General features: G+C 45.5%; 4 protein-coding genes across 5 annotated transcripts; 3 read left to right on the top strand and 1 right to left on the bottom strand.

Moving 5' to 3' along the window:
- Nucleotides 1-1,546: 1,546 nt before the first annotated feature.
- On the top strand, nucleotides 1,547-4,909 carry LOC135428790 (cytochrome P450 4d1). Of its 2 annotated transcripts, none has more exons than XM_064682893.1 (3): nucleotides 1,547-2,160; nucleotides 3,763-4,395; nucleotides 4,459-4,909. In XM_064682893.1, the coding sequence occupies exons 1-3, from the start codon at nucleotides 1,578-1,580 to the stop codon at nucleotides 4,806-4,808; spliced, it is 1,566 nt and encodes a 521-aa protein (XP_064538963.1). In that variant the 5' UTR covers nucleotides 1,547-1,577; the 3' UTR covers nucleotides 4,809-4,909. The 2 variants fall into 2 exon arrangements, with proteins under 2 accessions (XP_064538963.1, XP_064538964.1); XM_064682894.1 differs by lacking the exon at nucleotides 1,547-2,160 and adding an exon at nucleotides 2,692-3,271.
- A 263-nt stretch (nucleotides 4,910-5,172) lies between these two features.
- Nucleotides 5,173-7,679, bottom strand: LOC135428791 (uncharacterized). The gene is made up of 2 exons (XM_064682895.1): nucleotides 7,498-7,679; nucleotides 5,173-6,354 (listed from the first exon to the last, which is right to left on the bottom strand). Exons 1-2 carry the CDS (start codon nucleotides 7,506-7,508, stop codon nucleotides 5,427-5,429), a joined length of 939 nt encoding a protein of 312 aa, XP_064538965.1. The 5' UTR covers nucleotides 7,509-7,679; the 3' UTR covers nucleotides 5,173-5,426.
- Nucleotides 6,545-7,438, top strand: LOC135428730 (uncharacterized). The gene is made up of 3 exons (XM_064682828.1): nucleotides 6,545-6,817; nucleotides 6,902-7,192; nucleotides 7,259-7,438. Exons 1-3 carry the CDS (start codon nucleotides 6,650-6,652, stop codon nucleotides 7,436-7,438), a joined length of 639 nt encoding a protein of 212 aa, XP_064538898.1. The 5' UTR covers nucleotides 6,545-6,649.
- Nucleotides 7,680-7,773: 94 nt separating the features above from the next.
- LOC135428789 (putative ATP-dependent RNA helicase DHX57) lies at nucleotides 7,774-12,250 on the top strand. Its single transcript, XM_064682891.1, has 5 exons — nucleotides 7,774-7,934; nucleotides 8,001-10,081; nucleotides 10,137-11,098; nucleotides 11,168-11,369; nucleotides 11,440-12,250. The coding sequence occupies exons 1-5, from the start codon at nucleotides 7,867-7,869 to the stop codon at nucleotides 12,003-12,005; spliced, it is 3,879 nt and encodes a 1,292-aa protein (XP_064538961.1). The 5' UTR covers nucleotides 7,774-7,866; the 3' UTR covers nucleotides 12,006-12,250.
- Nucleotides 12,251-15,869: the final 3,619 nt, after the last annotated feature.

The raw sequence follows: 15,869 nt of genomic DNA, 5'->3' as shown, positions 1-15,869 counted from the left end.
ACACACACACGTAGACGATCTATAAGGAATGTATTTATATATATCCACATATACATCTAGAAGCTATACATATCCGACAGTGAGAAATCGGCAACTCTTGTAAGACATGTGTAAATATTTACGTTTCAATTGTGGCCGGGGGCGGCAAAATGACGTCGACGCCGACGTCGACGACCGACGCAAGAATTTTGGAATTTGGCATGCTTGAAGGACGCCTACTAGCTATACCCTGTACTCATTGAAAATGCGTACGACAAAAAAAGCAGGGTATTATGATTTTGGGCAAATATAGGTAACTGCATAGCTTCTAACAAGTTTTGCTTTTCAAATCAAAATCGACTGCTACAAAATCGATTAATTATCGATTTTCAGATTCGATTTATTGAGCATATATTATGTTCTTATCTTATGTAGGTCTCGTAAAGTCTACACAAATCCAGAATATTTCAAATTTTGGAGACAGTCTTCCAGGCCCTCCCTTTCCCCCATATAAACAAGAATGTTATGTGTTTCTGCCTTGAGTACATACACAAAATTGTATGGCATTTCGCGGGCCGGAAATTTCCATAGCGATCGGACTATAAACACCGAGGTCAAGGTGGAGCGCAATGCAGAGCTGGATACAGGGTATCTCCAGATCACCACTGCACGCTGCTTTATGGCATTGTTGTTGTGTACGTAACGATCCAAATCGAGTGGGCCGCATACGGTTTTTTTTTGGATTCGAATGATTCAGCTGGCGCCCGATGTGAATGCATTTCGCATTCAGAATTCGCTTGGTCTCGCCCAGATCCACTTGAGTAAGTCACAAGTCCTGAATTGCTCTGTTCCAGCATCAGAAACCATCTCATTGTTATTTAGTTCATAAAAACCAGACATTTTTCTGTTCTTATTCTTTCCTCTTTTTTGGTTAATCAGGGTGATTTTTCGATTTTCGTCGGGTCATTGAATCCCAATGTAGAGATTAAGAGATGTACTAAGTATTGACATTTTAAATGACAATGCGTTTCCTGACTATTTTCTCTACACCTATTTGCCTTAATGATAGATACTTTGGCATAAATGGACATTTGTTTCGCTCAGTGTATGTTTAGGCAAAATGAATGGGTCAACAACGAGATGTTAGGATAGCTGTGCACTAAAATAATATCGAATATTTATAATTATATTTATTCATATTTACGTTCGCCCTCTCCATTAGCTCTCTCGCTCATCCCTTTTGCAGGCGTTGCCAGCTGGACCAAAATGGCTGACGCGCTAGTGACGTCACAAATCATGGAAAAGTGTAAACATCTAAACACCCACTCATCCATTCCCCACCCCACAGCGTTGCCAGCCCGGACGTGGCGTCATAGTGGCCACATTTCTAGAGCTATTTTTAGTCGAATATTCTAAATTTGGACTCGCCATGTGTCAGATGATGCGAATAACAAAAAAGATAACAACAAGAACAAAACTTGAACTTGACATGGCCCAGATAACGCATAACCTTCTAGCGGCTGCTGCAGATAACGGGAACTTTGGCCAACGATTAAATGCACTCACTCAGTCGCAAATTGTCTCTGCTCCAAGGCGAAATGCTGTTCTGCCTGCCACTGGTCATCGCTGCCGTGTGCATTGTTCTGGCGCTGGCCACGCTCAGCTGGCTGCCATTGCGCCCGTGGCTGCGCCGGCGCCGTCGAGCCCACGAACTGGCCGCACTGCTGCCGGGACCGCGGACGCTGCCGTTGATCGGCAATTTCCATATGTTTCTGGGCTTGAAGCCGTCTCAGGTGCCCCAGCTGATTGCCGAACTGGCGGACAAATATGGCGGCACCTTCAAGCTCAAAATGGGCACCAATTTCAGCGTTATGATGTTCGAGCCGCGCGACGTCGAGACCGTGCTGGGCAGCACTCAGCTGCTGGACAAGGCCATTGAGTACAATTTCCTAAGGGGCTGGCTCAACGAGGGCCTCCTGGTCAGTCGTGGCCGCAAATGGCACAAGCGGCGCAAAATCATAACGCCCGCCTTCCACTTTCGCATACTGGATCAATATGTCGAGATCTTCGATAGGCAGACGCGTCTGCTTGTAAAGCACTTGGCCCAGGCTCGCGGCGATGGCGGCAATTCAGTCGAGCTGGGACATGCTGCGCATCTGTGCGCCCTGGATGTCATCTGTGGTGAGTATGAAATGCTGTTGATTTCTAAACGATCCTACCATGTCTTGTTATGGCTAAAGAGATTATAATGTTTATGTGCAGATGTGTGTTACAGGCAAACGGAAGCATCTCCCACTCTATAATGTGTATGAGCTCTTGATCAAGAGCACAAACTGAGTCCATCTAGTTATGTCTATCTGGCTGCCGCTCTCTTGGAGTTATTGAAATATAACTGTTTGACCGCGACCCAGACCCACTATCGATAATATGGGTACGCAGAGCTTGTTAACTCGTCACCGTCCAGCGATTGGGCAAAGTGCAGCCGGGCGGGCAGCTCGTAAAGATGCTCTCACAGCGATTAGATAGCCGGGGACTCGAGCAGTCACTAAGTGTGTCCGTGCCGATGCCAGTTTGTGGATAAGCAGCGATTAGATTTGTGTCCATAAATGCTGCTAATGTTGGCGCTGACCAAAATAGCAGCATACGGACAAGGGGTTTGGACTAGATACAGCTAATAATTGTTCTTTTGGGCTTAGTCTACAATTGCGTTTCGAGAGCTGCAGTGAAATGTTTCTAGCACTGGGTCTCCTCTTGGCCAGCGCCCTCTTTGTGGGCTTGCTCATCTATCAGCTGAAGTTCAAGCATCTCATCGAGGTGACTCGCGATTTGGCCAGCCCGCCTACGTGGCCTCTGTTGGGTCATGGCCATCATTTTATTGGCAAGGAGCCGCATGAGATGATTCAAACAGTTGTCGATTTCATGAGGCTCTATGCCAAGGATGAGACGCTCAAAGTGTGGCTGGGGCCAGAGCTGAACATGCTGATGGCCAATCCCAAAGATGTGGAGGTCGTGCTGGGCACACTTCGCTTCAATGACAAGGCCGGCGAGTACAAGGCCCTGGAGCCGTGGCTCAAGGAGGGTCTGCTCGTCAGTCGCGGCCGCAAATGGCACAAGCGCCGCAAGATCATAACGCCCGCCTTCCATTTCAAGATTCTCGAACAGTTTGTCGATATTTTTGAGCATGGGTCGCGTGTGCTTTTGCACAACTTGGATAAGGAACGCCAGCGGCAGGGCCAGACGGGTTTCAATCTATACGATTGGATCAATCTCTGCACCATGGACACTATTTGTGGTAGGTAAACGGCAGCAAAGGGCTCCCAACTAAGGCGGCATCTTCGACCCCAATCTTGGAAGTCCATCAGAGCTGGACTGTTCAAATTCTGAACGTAACTCCTTCTATGGCTCGTTGCAAATTATCGATAAATTGTCCCGTTGCCATGAAAGCGATAGAAATATGTATCGAAATACGAAATACTGCTATTTTAAGCTTCGAGATAGCTTATGAAAGTTAATTGAACTTTCTCGATACCTTCCCCCATGTATAGTCATGGGCTTTGGCATTTACACACATGCCATATTTATGCATTGAACATAATAGACGAAGATTAGTCCGAACTTAGTCACAAACGTACTTCCCATAGTGGGGCTAAGGGAAGAAGCTCGGTCTCATTATAATTTGATACCCCCCAATTTAATCCTATGCAATTTAAAGCAAGTAATACATACCTTTGATTTCAACTTGATCTCTTAATCTTTGAAACATCTTCCAATTTGTCCGCCTAGAAACCGCCATGGGCGTCTCCATCAATGCACAGACGAACGTGGACTCGGAGTATGTGCGTGCGGTGAAGACCATTTCGATGGTGCTCCACAAGCGCATGTTCAACATATTCTATCGGTTCGAGCTGACCTACATGCTGACGCCGCTGGCTCGGGCCGAGCGCCGAGCGTTGAATGTGCTTCACAACTTTACGGAGAAGATCATTGTGCAGCGGCGCGAGGAGCTGCTGCGTGCGAGCAATGCCGGCGAGCGGAGTGCACAGAGTCCAGACGATGCGGACGTGGGTGCGAAGCGTAAGATGGCCTTTCTGGACATATTGCTGCAGTCGAGCATTGATGACAAGCCGCTGACCAATATGGACATACGCGAGGAGGTAGACACATTTATGTTCGAGGGCCATGATACCACCTCCTCGGCCATTATGTTCTTCTTCTACAACATTGCCATGTATCCGGAATGCCAGCGCAAGTGTGTTGATGAGATCATCTCGGTGTTGGGCAGGGATAAGGAGACGCCCGTCACTTACGATCTGCTGAATAAGCTACACTATGTAGATCTGTGCATCAAGGAGACACTGCGCATGTATCCCTCGGTGCCACTGCTGGGACGCAAGGTGCTCGAAGAGTGCGAAATAAGTGAGCTATGGCATATGCACTACCAATCCTTCAAATACACTCATTCTTTCCATCTCCAAACAGATGGCAAGATCATTCCAGCCGGCACCAACATTGGCATTTCCCCTTTATATTTGGGCCGGCGCGAGGAGCTCTTTAGCGAACCGGACACATTCATACCGGAGCGTTTCGATGTTGTCACCAGCGCCGAGAAGCTCAATCCCTATGCCTATATACCCTTCTCGGCGGGGCCGCGCAATTGCATTGGCCAGAAGTTTGCCACACTGGAGATCAAGGCCATTGTGGCGAATGTGTTGCGGCACTTTGAAATTGAATTTGTGGGCAATACCGCAGAGCCGCCAGTGCTCATTGCTGAGCTGATCCTGCGCACCAAGGATCCACTCATGTTCAAGCTAAAGGAGCGCACTCTTTAATTGCATTTCTATATAAGACGCTCTCTTCTTCAGTTTGTTTTTTTTTCCCGTTAAAATATTGCAATAGAGATGTGTGTGTATATAATAAATACTGAAAACTATCGATTATTGAATAACTATCGTTAAGTGTTTATATTTAATATACTGATCGCGAAATATTTCAAATCGGGTTCAAAGTGGTTGAATAAAAAAACAGAAAGAAGGAATTATGAAACGCCATTGAAGAAGATATCTGACAAAAAAAAAGGACTGGACAAGAATATAAATTGATAAATCGAGGTGAGGCATTGGTTTGAGCCGTACACCGATAGAGCGAGATAGACTATGAGCTTCATATATAAAATTCAATTAGACGCAAGAAATATTTTGGTTGCATCAAAATATAAAGTTTTAATTCCTCACAAGACAGAAAAATGGGAATTGACCTAAATCAAAATACATATTGAAGTTAGCTTTGCCGCCCCATTTGTTTCAAAAAGTCTCGCATTCTTTTAGAATCGTTAGCAATTAGGAACTAAAACAAAAAATTTTTGAAACCCATTTTCAAATTGGCGAAAGCGAAGAAAATTAACAAAAAATATGGAGCGCTATCTGCAAATCGATAATAATGTCAACAAATCACTCCGACTCCGAGGGATCATCCTTGGTGACCTGATCATGAATGGCATAACAAAGTGTCTCCAGAAATGCTGGATCCATTTCGCGAATAATACTAAGTGCCGAACTAAGCAAATTTGAATTGCGGATCACGCGGCGCTGATCACTTTGCGGGCCATTGCTCGAATTGGATCTAGCACTGGAAAGTGCTGCCATACGCATATAGGGAGCCTGTTGGCGTGCAACGGCGTCGATTGCGTCCTTGCGCAGCTGGGCAACTACTGTGGCAGCAGCTGCTGCGGCAGCGGCTGTGGCAACTCGAACGTGTTGATGTGCATGCTCGTGCATTTGTTTCACCTGGCGGCGATGCTGCAGGTCATCGCCGTCCTTTGGGCGGCGTTGGTTCATGTAATCGTCCTTTGGACGGCGTGGAAGCGTTTGATCCGCCTGTGGACGGCGTTGATACATGTGTTCGTCCAGCAACTGACGCTGTTGCACGTTGTCCGCTGATCGGCGACGCTGCTTGGTCTCTTCTGCCAACAGGATGGGTTGCATGTTGTCGTCCGGTTTGCGGCGTGGTGTAATGTTGTCATCTGGCTCGCGACTTGGCAGAGTGTTATCGTTTTGTGGCCGCTTGTCTTTCGGCAGTCCTGGAGCACTGGGCACCAATGTTGTGGACTGTTCCTTGCGAGAGATGGGTGGCTGCGAGCTGGGTCGTAAGTTCACCTGTGTTTGCCGTTTCGGTGAGAGAAGCGGCATCGTCGGTGGCTCCTGCGGCGGAACTAGTTTGATTTCTGGCTCAGGATCGCGCAGCACTTTGTTTGGTTTAGCTGCGTTCAACATCTGCAGTTCCAGCTCAGATCGTTCACGTTCCATGCGAAGTGCTTTACTAGCAACGCGCTTGAACTTCTTCAGCGGCAAGGATTTGTTTCTGTTTGCCATGTTTGGGCTGTAAGTAAATTATATGTAAATTGAAGAGTTAAATATTTGTATGAGAGTTATTTCGCAACACACACACACACACGTATCTGAATATATGTCCTAATGCGAAGTAAATTTCAAAGTCATTTTTGAATAGAAACTGGATTCCTTTGGCCGATGCCAGCTGTTATCGATAGGCAGTTTTAAAAATGTTGATTGCGATACTATCGCCGCGACAATTTTGATAGCAAGCGAAAGCAAATCTATTGCGGCGCGCAAAAAGTTGGCTTCTAATAACGAAAGTGTTTGATATACAAACAAACATGTCGGACTTTGATGATAATGCGACTGGCTTCGATTTGGATATGCAATTGGAATACTCAGATCAGGATTTGGCACTGGTTGGGACTGAAACCAAACAGAAAAGCGAGGACATTCCTGAAATTACACAGTTAATGAAACAGTTTGCAGAGCTATGCCTAAAATATACGGTAAATACACATGCATACATACACAAACATACATATGTGGTGTTGAATTTAATACCTTCAAAAAAAAAAACATGCCTTCTGCAGGATTCGGATAATAATTGCGTACGTCAGTTGATAACTTATGATCAAAACATATCCTCAAAAATTCTGGAAGAAAAAATGCAACTTTTGTGCGGCCTAAATAATCCAGTAAGCATTAAATTGTACACAGTGGAACGAGTAGACAATATGCACAAGCATTTATTGCAACAATTTTACGATTTGTTCAACGATGAGAACGAATACGTCCGTGCATATGCCGCACACTGTGACCAGGCAATCAAGGCCAAAGAAGCGGCCGCCGTTCAAAACGAACACGACGAATATACCGAAATGGTTAGTTTAAATTTGAAATGTTTATTCAAACACTTATGTAAATTTCGGTTTAATTTTATCGACTAGCCGTATGTTCGTTTGATGGAATGCATAGCTAAACTGCAAAACCAACGAACTTCCATACATGCTGCCACTACGGATATTGTGGCCAAATATAAGTTGCGGCTCAAGGAAAGGGACATGATATATAGGTCCATTTTGGAAGAGACGGCAAGTCTTGAGAAATACGAGCTGGAGGCAATGTAAGTGCGACGCATATACATATACAATAATAGCTATTAACAATTTGAATTTTGGATACTCACTTATCTGCCATTACAGCGAGCTGCTCGAGCAGTTGGAGTTGGAAAAGTGTCCACGTGCGTTGAACCAGGAAACACAATTGAAATAATTTAATTCTATTACACTTTTTCACACACAATTTCAAAACTATATATCTCTATTTAATACATTAACAACATACACACATTTAAACTGACTTTGAAATATAACTGTTACTTTTATGTTAATTGAGTTCGGTGGCAACGCTGCTTCTGTCATCGCCGATGACAGTTAACTCAGCTGTTGCGATGTTATCGATAACATTTGGCACATTGCTCACTTGGTAGTAGATAATGCTCCGTTGGCCGTTGGGTTATTAGCTTTAATTGTGAAATCGGTTGTTAATTGTGGGTATGGACGAATCCTCGCGTCAACGCATCGAAGACTGGCACCTGCGCCCGCCAAGCGATGCGCGCACAACGTGAGTACATGATTCATGTAGGCAAAATGGGTTAGCTTCAATAATTCCATCTCTTCGAATGTGCAGGAATGTGCCGGCGGCGCCAAAATCAGCGCCGGATAACAAATCTCGCAAAACGGAATTGCACGTGCTGCGGTTGAGCGATGAGTCACAGCAGCTGACCATGGACACGTTGCGTGCCATACACGGTCCAGACTTTAAGCTGGACGATATTGGCAAATACAAGGATCGCGGACGCGGCGGTAAGGGCATTAAACATGCCTATTGGGAGGATCGCGGCACACTGCAGGTGCAAAGTGTTCAGGGCGTCAGTGGGGCCAGCAACACTGCCGATGATGACCGGATGCGTCGCTATGCGCTGCTCAAGCTGGAGAATTATGGTTTCCATCCCGTCCACTGTCTGGAGGCCTATGAGCATTGCTCTCACGATACGGAAGCGGCACTGCTACTGCTCTATAGACGCTATATGCGCGTGCCCAGCGATGAGAAGCCCGAGCTGGAGCCGCCCGATGAGTCCGCACTGCTGGACATGCGCGCCGACGAGAAGGAGGCGCTGCAATCCATCTACGATCGTGCGTACGAGGAGCGCGAATACAACAGCGTGTGGAATCTGAAGTTTAAGATCGAGCATCTGCTGGCACACAGCCCCTCGGAGGTGCGCAAGGCGCGCGAAGCGGCTCTCGCGGCGACAGCGGCCGCTCGTCAGGCGGTATTGGACAAAAAGAAAAAGGCGCCGCAACGTTGTCGCAATTTCGATCGTGATGGCACCTGTAAGTTTGGACCCAAATGCCGATTTGCGCATGTGCCGCCACAGCCGGAGGCGTCTGGGACGCCGGAGCGCAAGCGTGCTGAGAATCTGGATGAGAATGAAAACGAGCTGTGGTTCCATGTAGAGGTGCGCTTTCCACCCGGCAGCCGCTATCCCTACGAGGCGCCCTACATCTACCTGAAGACCACCTGTCACGATATACCGCATGAGCTGCGCCTGCGCTTTGCGCGCCATTTGTATCGTGAGGCGCGACAGATTTGCCGAGATGGCACACCCTGTGTTTACAGCGTCTGCGAGCTGCTGCAAACGGATGAGGGATTGGTCGGTAGTCTGGACACAGCACGTTTTCCCTCGCCCAAACGTTCGCTCTTTTTCGATGAGCCGACGAATGGCGCCGATTTGGATGCCAATTTGGAGGGTGCCGCAGCAGCCGCACGGCCCAGCCACTACGAGCGTGGCCAGACGGCGCGCAACGACGGCGGCGCCCATCAACGCAATGCCACGGAGCTGGCGCGCGAAAATCGCCGACTGCTGCAGCTGTTCAACGAGCGGCGTCGGGACGAACGCTATCACAAGCTGATCGAGGCCCGTCGCAAGTTGCCCGCCTTTGCCGAAATGGAGCGCATACTGGCGCTGATTGACAGCAACCAGGTGGTTGTCATTTCCGGTGAAACGGGCTGTGGCAAGAGCACCCAAGTGCCGCAGTTCATACTGGACAATTGGTTCTTTCGGGCAACACAGCTGCCGCCCAAATCGGATCTGCCGCATGTGGAGATTCTGTGCACACAGCCTCGCCGGATCTCGGCTATTGGTGTGGCGGAGCGTGTCGCCGCCGAGCGCTTGGATCGCATTGGCCAGCTGGTTGGCTACCAGATACGACTCGAGAACAAGATCTCGCCTAGCACACGCTTGAGCTTCTGCACAACGGGCATACTGCTGCGCCGGCTGGCCTCAGATCCCCTGCTGAGCAATGTCAGCCATGTCATTGTGGACGAGGTGCACGAACGGTCACAGGACTCGGACTTTCTGCTGCTCATACTCAAGAATATACTGCGGGAACGTAAGGATCTCAAAGTAATTCTCATGTCTGCCACGCTAAATGCGACTCTCTTCTCCGATTACTTTGGTGGTGCGCCCGTGCTGGATATACCGGGACGTACGTTTCCTGTGCAGCAGCTCTTTCTCGAGGACATACTGGACTCCTGTGATTTTGTGATGGAATGCGATACGAAATATTGTCGCAAGCTCAAAAAGAAGGAGCAGGATGTGTTGGAGCAATTGCTGGAATTTGCTGATATTCAGGCATCCAGCGAACCGCCTGGCCAAAAGATCAAAGACGAGAATCTTACACTGGCGGAGACATATTCCCGCTATGCGGGTAAGTTGTGCCACAAACCAAATCGATAGCTACTCAATTCCTGATTCATTGATAGACTACAGCAAGACGACGTGCAAGAGCATCTACCTCATGGAGCCCATGATGATTAATCCCGAGCTAATTGAATCCGTTCTCAAGTACATTGTGGAGGGCGAGCACGAATGGCCGCACGAGGGCAGCATACTCATCTTCTTGCCGGGCTTCCAGGAGATACAGACGGTGCACAATGCGCTGCTGGACAGCGCAATGTTTGGGCCGCGTGCTGGCAAATTTGTGCTGGTGCCGCTGCACTCGGCTCTTTCGAGCGAGGATCAGGCGCTGGTCTTTAAGCGTGCGCCGCCCGGCAAACGTAAAATTGTGCTCAGCACCAACATTGCCGAAACATCGGTCACCATTGATGACTGCGTCTTTGTGATCGACTGCGGCCTGATGAAGGAGAAGGGCTTTGATTCGAATCGCAATATGGAATCATTGGATCTGGTCTGGGTATCGCGCGCCAATGCCAAGCAGCGTAAGGGCCGTGCTGGACGTGTCATGCCCGGCGTCTGCATACATTTGTATACTGGCTTTCGGTATCAGCACCATATACTGGGGCAGCCGGTGCCAGAGATACAGCGTGTGCCGCTCGAGCAGATTGTGTTGCGAATCAAGACGCTGCAAACGTTCGCGTCGCGCAACACACTCGCCGTTTTGCTGGAGACACTGGAGGCACCCAAAGAGGACAGCGTGCTGGGCGCCTTGATGCGTTTACGTGATGTGGGCGCATTGGATGCCGAGGATCAGCTGACACCGTTGGGCCATCATTTGTCCGCCTTGCCCGTAGACGTGCGCATTGGCAAACTGATGCTGTACGGCGCCATCTTCCAGTGCCTGGACAGCGTGCTCACCATTGCCGCCTGCCTGAGCAATAAGTCGCCCTTTGTCAGTCCGCTGAACAAACGCGTCGAGGCCGACAAACGCAAGCGTCAATTTGCGCTCGATCACAGCGATCATTTGACCGTGCTCAATGCCTACCGCGTAAGTTGATAACAATCTGGTCAATATATATAGACTATATCTCAATTAAATGTCTTGGCCCATACACAGAAATGGCTCGTCGTGGCCAAGCGCGGCCACTATGGGGCCAGTCGGAATTATGCGAGTGAGAATTTTTTATCGATCAATACGCTGGAGACAATTGCGAACCTAAAGTATCAGTATCTGGAGCTGCTCGTCTCCATTGGTTTTGTGCCCATCAATGTGCCGCGCAAGCGACCCAATTCCAGCGACAATATACTTCAGTTAACAGGTGAGCTGTCCAGCTGGACGTTCCAATCTTACTCTCACAAATCTCATAATTTTCTCCCTTGCTGCCGCAGGCCACGAACAGAATGTGAACGGTGAGAACAATCGCCTGCTCACATCGCTGCTCTGCGCCGCCTTGTATCCGAACGTCGTCAAGATAATGACACCGGATCGCATCTATATACAGACCGCTGGTGGAGCTGTGCCACGCGAGCCGGGCCATCAGGATTTGCGCTTTAAGACGCGCGGCGATGGCTATGTGCGCATACATCCATCATCGGTCAACTCTCAGGTGGCCGTCTTCCAGGCACCGTTTCTTGTCTACCAGGAGAAGGTGTGCACTAGCTCCATTTATATACGCGACTGCTCCATGCTGCCATTGATTGCGCTTGTGCTCTTCGCTGGCTCCGATTTCAAAGTGGAACTCCATGACGGCGACTTTCTCTTTCTGCTCGAGAGCGGCTGGATCATATTGAAGGCGCACAATCACGAGACCGCCGAACTGGTCCAGTGTCTGCGCACCGAGCTGATCAAGCTGCTTGAGGAGAAGATACGTGATCCGTGCCTTAATTTGCTGCACCACAAGAACGGCTGCAAGATCATCGCCAACATAACCCATCTAATCAGCAACAATTACTGATGGCCGCTATTCACTCACAGCATGCTCATTGTTTTCGGCTTTTGCTTTTTTTTTGTATTTGTATTTGTATTTGTATTTGTATTTGCATTTGCATTTGTACAATTAGCCAAGTTAATACATAGCCAATTAAGCCAATTCATCGAGTCATTAACACCTGTTTGCAAATCATTTTTTATATTTTATATACAGGAGTACAATACAAATATATACAAATATACAAATATACAGTCGAATGTTTAACCAAAGTTTCTGGCGTCATTTTGTAAGGGTGCAGCCAATTTGGTTTGCTTTCCACGTTGTCTACAAAAACCAGAAAATTGTTTGGACTTGGCTTTCACTTAGGTCTCCCTGCATTAGCCACCGTTAAATTTGTGCATATATTTACTTTGACAATCCCTAAGCACATATTTAAACTAATTGAAATCTAATTGTGCCAAGTTTAGTTCATGGTAAGACCCTATGCCACGCCCTCAGGCTCAGTCCTGGGTTCTCGCAAAGGTGTTGGCTTGAGCCAACTTTGCATATTGAGGAAAATATACTTACAGACAGCTGAAATTCGCTATATAGACACAACTGTAGGTTCTCTTCAAGAATATATATATATATATATATATATGCAACAGAAAGGCAGACCTATGAAAACCTTTAGCCTTTATATTGAAGTTTTTTTTTGAAGTTCTTTTATGAACAACTTTTTGGTTTTTCAAGATATCTTAAGCCAAGCTCCATACGATCTCTATATACGAGCAACATTATATATATATACTATATCATAAAGTTACATAGGAAGAATCAGTCGAAAAATGAATAAAACTTTTTGTTTTTCAACATATCTTCAGTAAGCTCAGCAATTCCGAACTTCACAATTCTCCTCGTATGCCCTACTAGGGTAATCAATATTCGGCTTGCCTAAGTTATCTGTTTTTTCCTCTTTTAATATATTTACCTATCTTTTTTATCGAATTAACTTAGTGCTACATTTTTATTTATAATAATTTTTATAAGTAAATCTCTTCTTTTATTAATTTTTTATCATTTTTATAAACCGATCTCTTCATTTTTAAATTTTTAATAAAATGAAAGTTCTTTCTAATGGAAGTTCTTTTAGGAAGATAATTTTTGGAGCGTGTGTAAATGGAACTAAGAATTTTCTATGGATACGCTTTTTTTTTTATCAAATTTGACCTACTTCTAGAAATCTTAAATAATATTAGTTGCTATACTTTCGTAATTGCTTAATTAAATATACCTTAAGATTCCAAGGCATAGCAAAAAACCCAAAAATTTGTGATATCTTCCAAGATACTAGGACTTAAAACAGACCTCTCTAAAATTGTATTTGCTTTCCATCAGTCAATCGATTTTGATTTTGAGTTGTCGTCTTTTAGGCGCAGCTCAGACATCAAAACATCCAATTAATCATGTGTTGTACGTCCGACAAGAAGTTTGTACTCTATATATGAGTGTATTTATGTGTAGGTGTATTTAATATGAAACAGTGGCGGCAGGGGAACATCAAGCATACCTCGATCGATCTATAAATCAGGTGTGTGTGTCGCACTTAAAACTGAGTTGAAATTTCCCGGGCCCATCAATTACAATTCATTTGAATTTATTTAAATGCACTTGATTCGCTTTGGCGCGCTGGTTTTATTTGTTTATGTTGGTCTTTCTCATTTTTTTTTTAGCTGCTCGAAATGTTGATATCAACATCGATACATCAAAGTATCAAATGCACCTAATACGATAGTAATTTATTATACTTATCAATGATAAGCGTAAGAAATATGCGCTCAATGCAAATGAATCACAATTCAAATCAGAATTGGATTGCAAATTGTGAATATTTAAATTGAGCATAATGTTATTTTTAACAGCTCCAGTTCCAGTTCCAATTCCTGCTGCCCTGCGGCTTGTCAAATCTGATTGGAAAGCGGATGTTAACAGTTTGATTTCAGTTTTTAGCTTCCCCTTTTTATATTCGCTGTCATGCGTTCTCTTTCGCCACTTCTTCAACTCTATTTACTTGTTTTTTTTTTTTTTGTAATCTCAATTTCGCACTTCCTTTGCTGCATCTTTTAGCACCTCGTTGAGTTATTTGCACGCTCTGATTTCGGCTTATCGGTTTTGTGCCCTAACCCAAACGTATGCGGACTAAACGTTCGGAATGTGAAGCTTGTAACATATATGAGCCCATATTACTTGGCATTGTGCAACACTTAAGTGCTTTAGTAAAACTGATCTTATAAACAAAATCTATAAAATATATAATTATCTGTTTAAAATAGACAATTAAGAAAAATTAAAATATGTTTAATTATTGACCAAAAATTAAGCGTTCAGCGTTCAAGAAAAATAGAATATGTTGATTAAATGAGCTGCATTATTAGATATACTTAGTTATTGTTAGTAGCAATAAGGACATTATATAACGACTTTATATATCCAAATATATATTATAAGACCATGTCTGTGATATCTCTGTGATAACTCACAAGCTGCACCAACGAAACGAGTGTTCTTCTAAGGTTTCTTTCTAATAAACAAAAAATAGCTGACATACTCAATTGTTATTTTTATTTTCAATTTTTGAAGGGAAGTTCAGTCTGGGATATCTAATTTTTTTTTGCTATTCTACGTCAATTATTTCGATAAATTTCTAATCATGCGTCACATGGCACCTGAGAAACGTTTAAGAATTATTAATCATGTGGAATTTTTTTTGTGTATTTTTTGGGAAATACATTTCAGAAGATTTCTAAGGCATGGATATGCCGAGGTTTACGTAGGGCATTGCATGATGTTCCGGGCTGACCAATTGCCACCGTTCCGGTCGGCATCGGCAACGGCAACGGCGGCCGTTTGCTCTACTTTTTGTTGGTTCTATTTTGTTTCTTACACATGTTTATATATGTACATATATATTTGTTGCGGCTACCACTTAAGCGTGAGTTTTGTTTGTGAGCGCTAAGCTGACGCTGGCGTCGCTGCACGCTTTGGCAGCGGCGGTGGCGATGGCGGCGTCTGTTATCCAGTCGCCGAGTGCGAATGTGAATGTAAACTCTCGAGTGTTTATTATCAACACTATCTTTTGTTATAGATGTACTGTTGCTTCCACTTCTTTCTCCTTCTCTTCTGACTCCAGCTCTTGTTGTTGTTGTTGTTGTTGTTGTTGCTGCTGCTGCTACTGATGATGCATATACATACATACACACATACATATGTATACTGCTATATATGCATACGTATACGTTTACAGCTATCTGTGCTCAGGTCTTGGGCAAAAACTGAGTCAATAGATTAGACTCCGAGGGAAAGGGAAAATATAAAAAAAAAAAACAACGATGCGATAATTCAACTCGAATCATCAGTGTCATCAGTCTTATTATTGGCAGATGCAAACGGAATGAGCGCTGTGCACGCGGTGCACCAGGCACAGTGCTCACAGGCGCACTGAACCCGCTCTGAAAATCCCATTGGCGGGCTACGCATGCGCCAGTGCTGCCAGATCTAAAACTGATGACATATGTATGTATCATCATCATCATGTGATGAAAGCATTGGGTGGGTTGAATGGTGAAGGTGGGTCTTGGCGCTGCCGTTTAAAGTTTGCGCCTCCGTCGTAAAGCACTAAATCCGCAGACAAAACATTTGCGCTCCGACTGTTGCCGTGTTGTCTTTGTGCGCTGGTGTTGGTGTTGTTGTTGTTGTTGTTGCTGTTGTTGTTGATATTGTTGTGGGTGTGTTTGGGTTTGGCGTCGGCATCGGCATCGACGCGTCGACGCCATTTGGGCAGGGGGAGGCCCATGGCCCGGCGTACATGTAGTAGTAGTCCGGGCTCGCTGGTGGGTAAATTCACTGACA

Source organism: Drosophila montana, unplaced genomic scaffold, assembly GCF_035044405.1.
Source record: "Drosophila montana isolate Dmon_TW-CO22-7 unplaced genomic scaffold, ASM3504440v1 contig_2534_1, whole genome shotgun sequence".
In the NCBI taxonomy this organism is placed as follows: Eukaryota; Metazoa; Arthropoda; class Insecta; order Diptera; family Drosophilidae; genus Drosophila; species Drosophila montana.
Note: the sequence above shows the minus strand (reverse complement) of the source record. Positions and strands in the feature narration are given on the sequence as shown.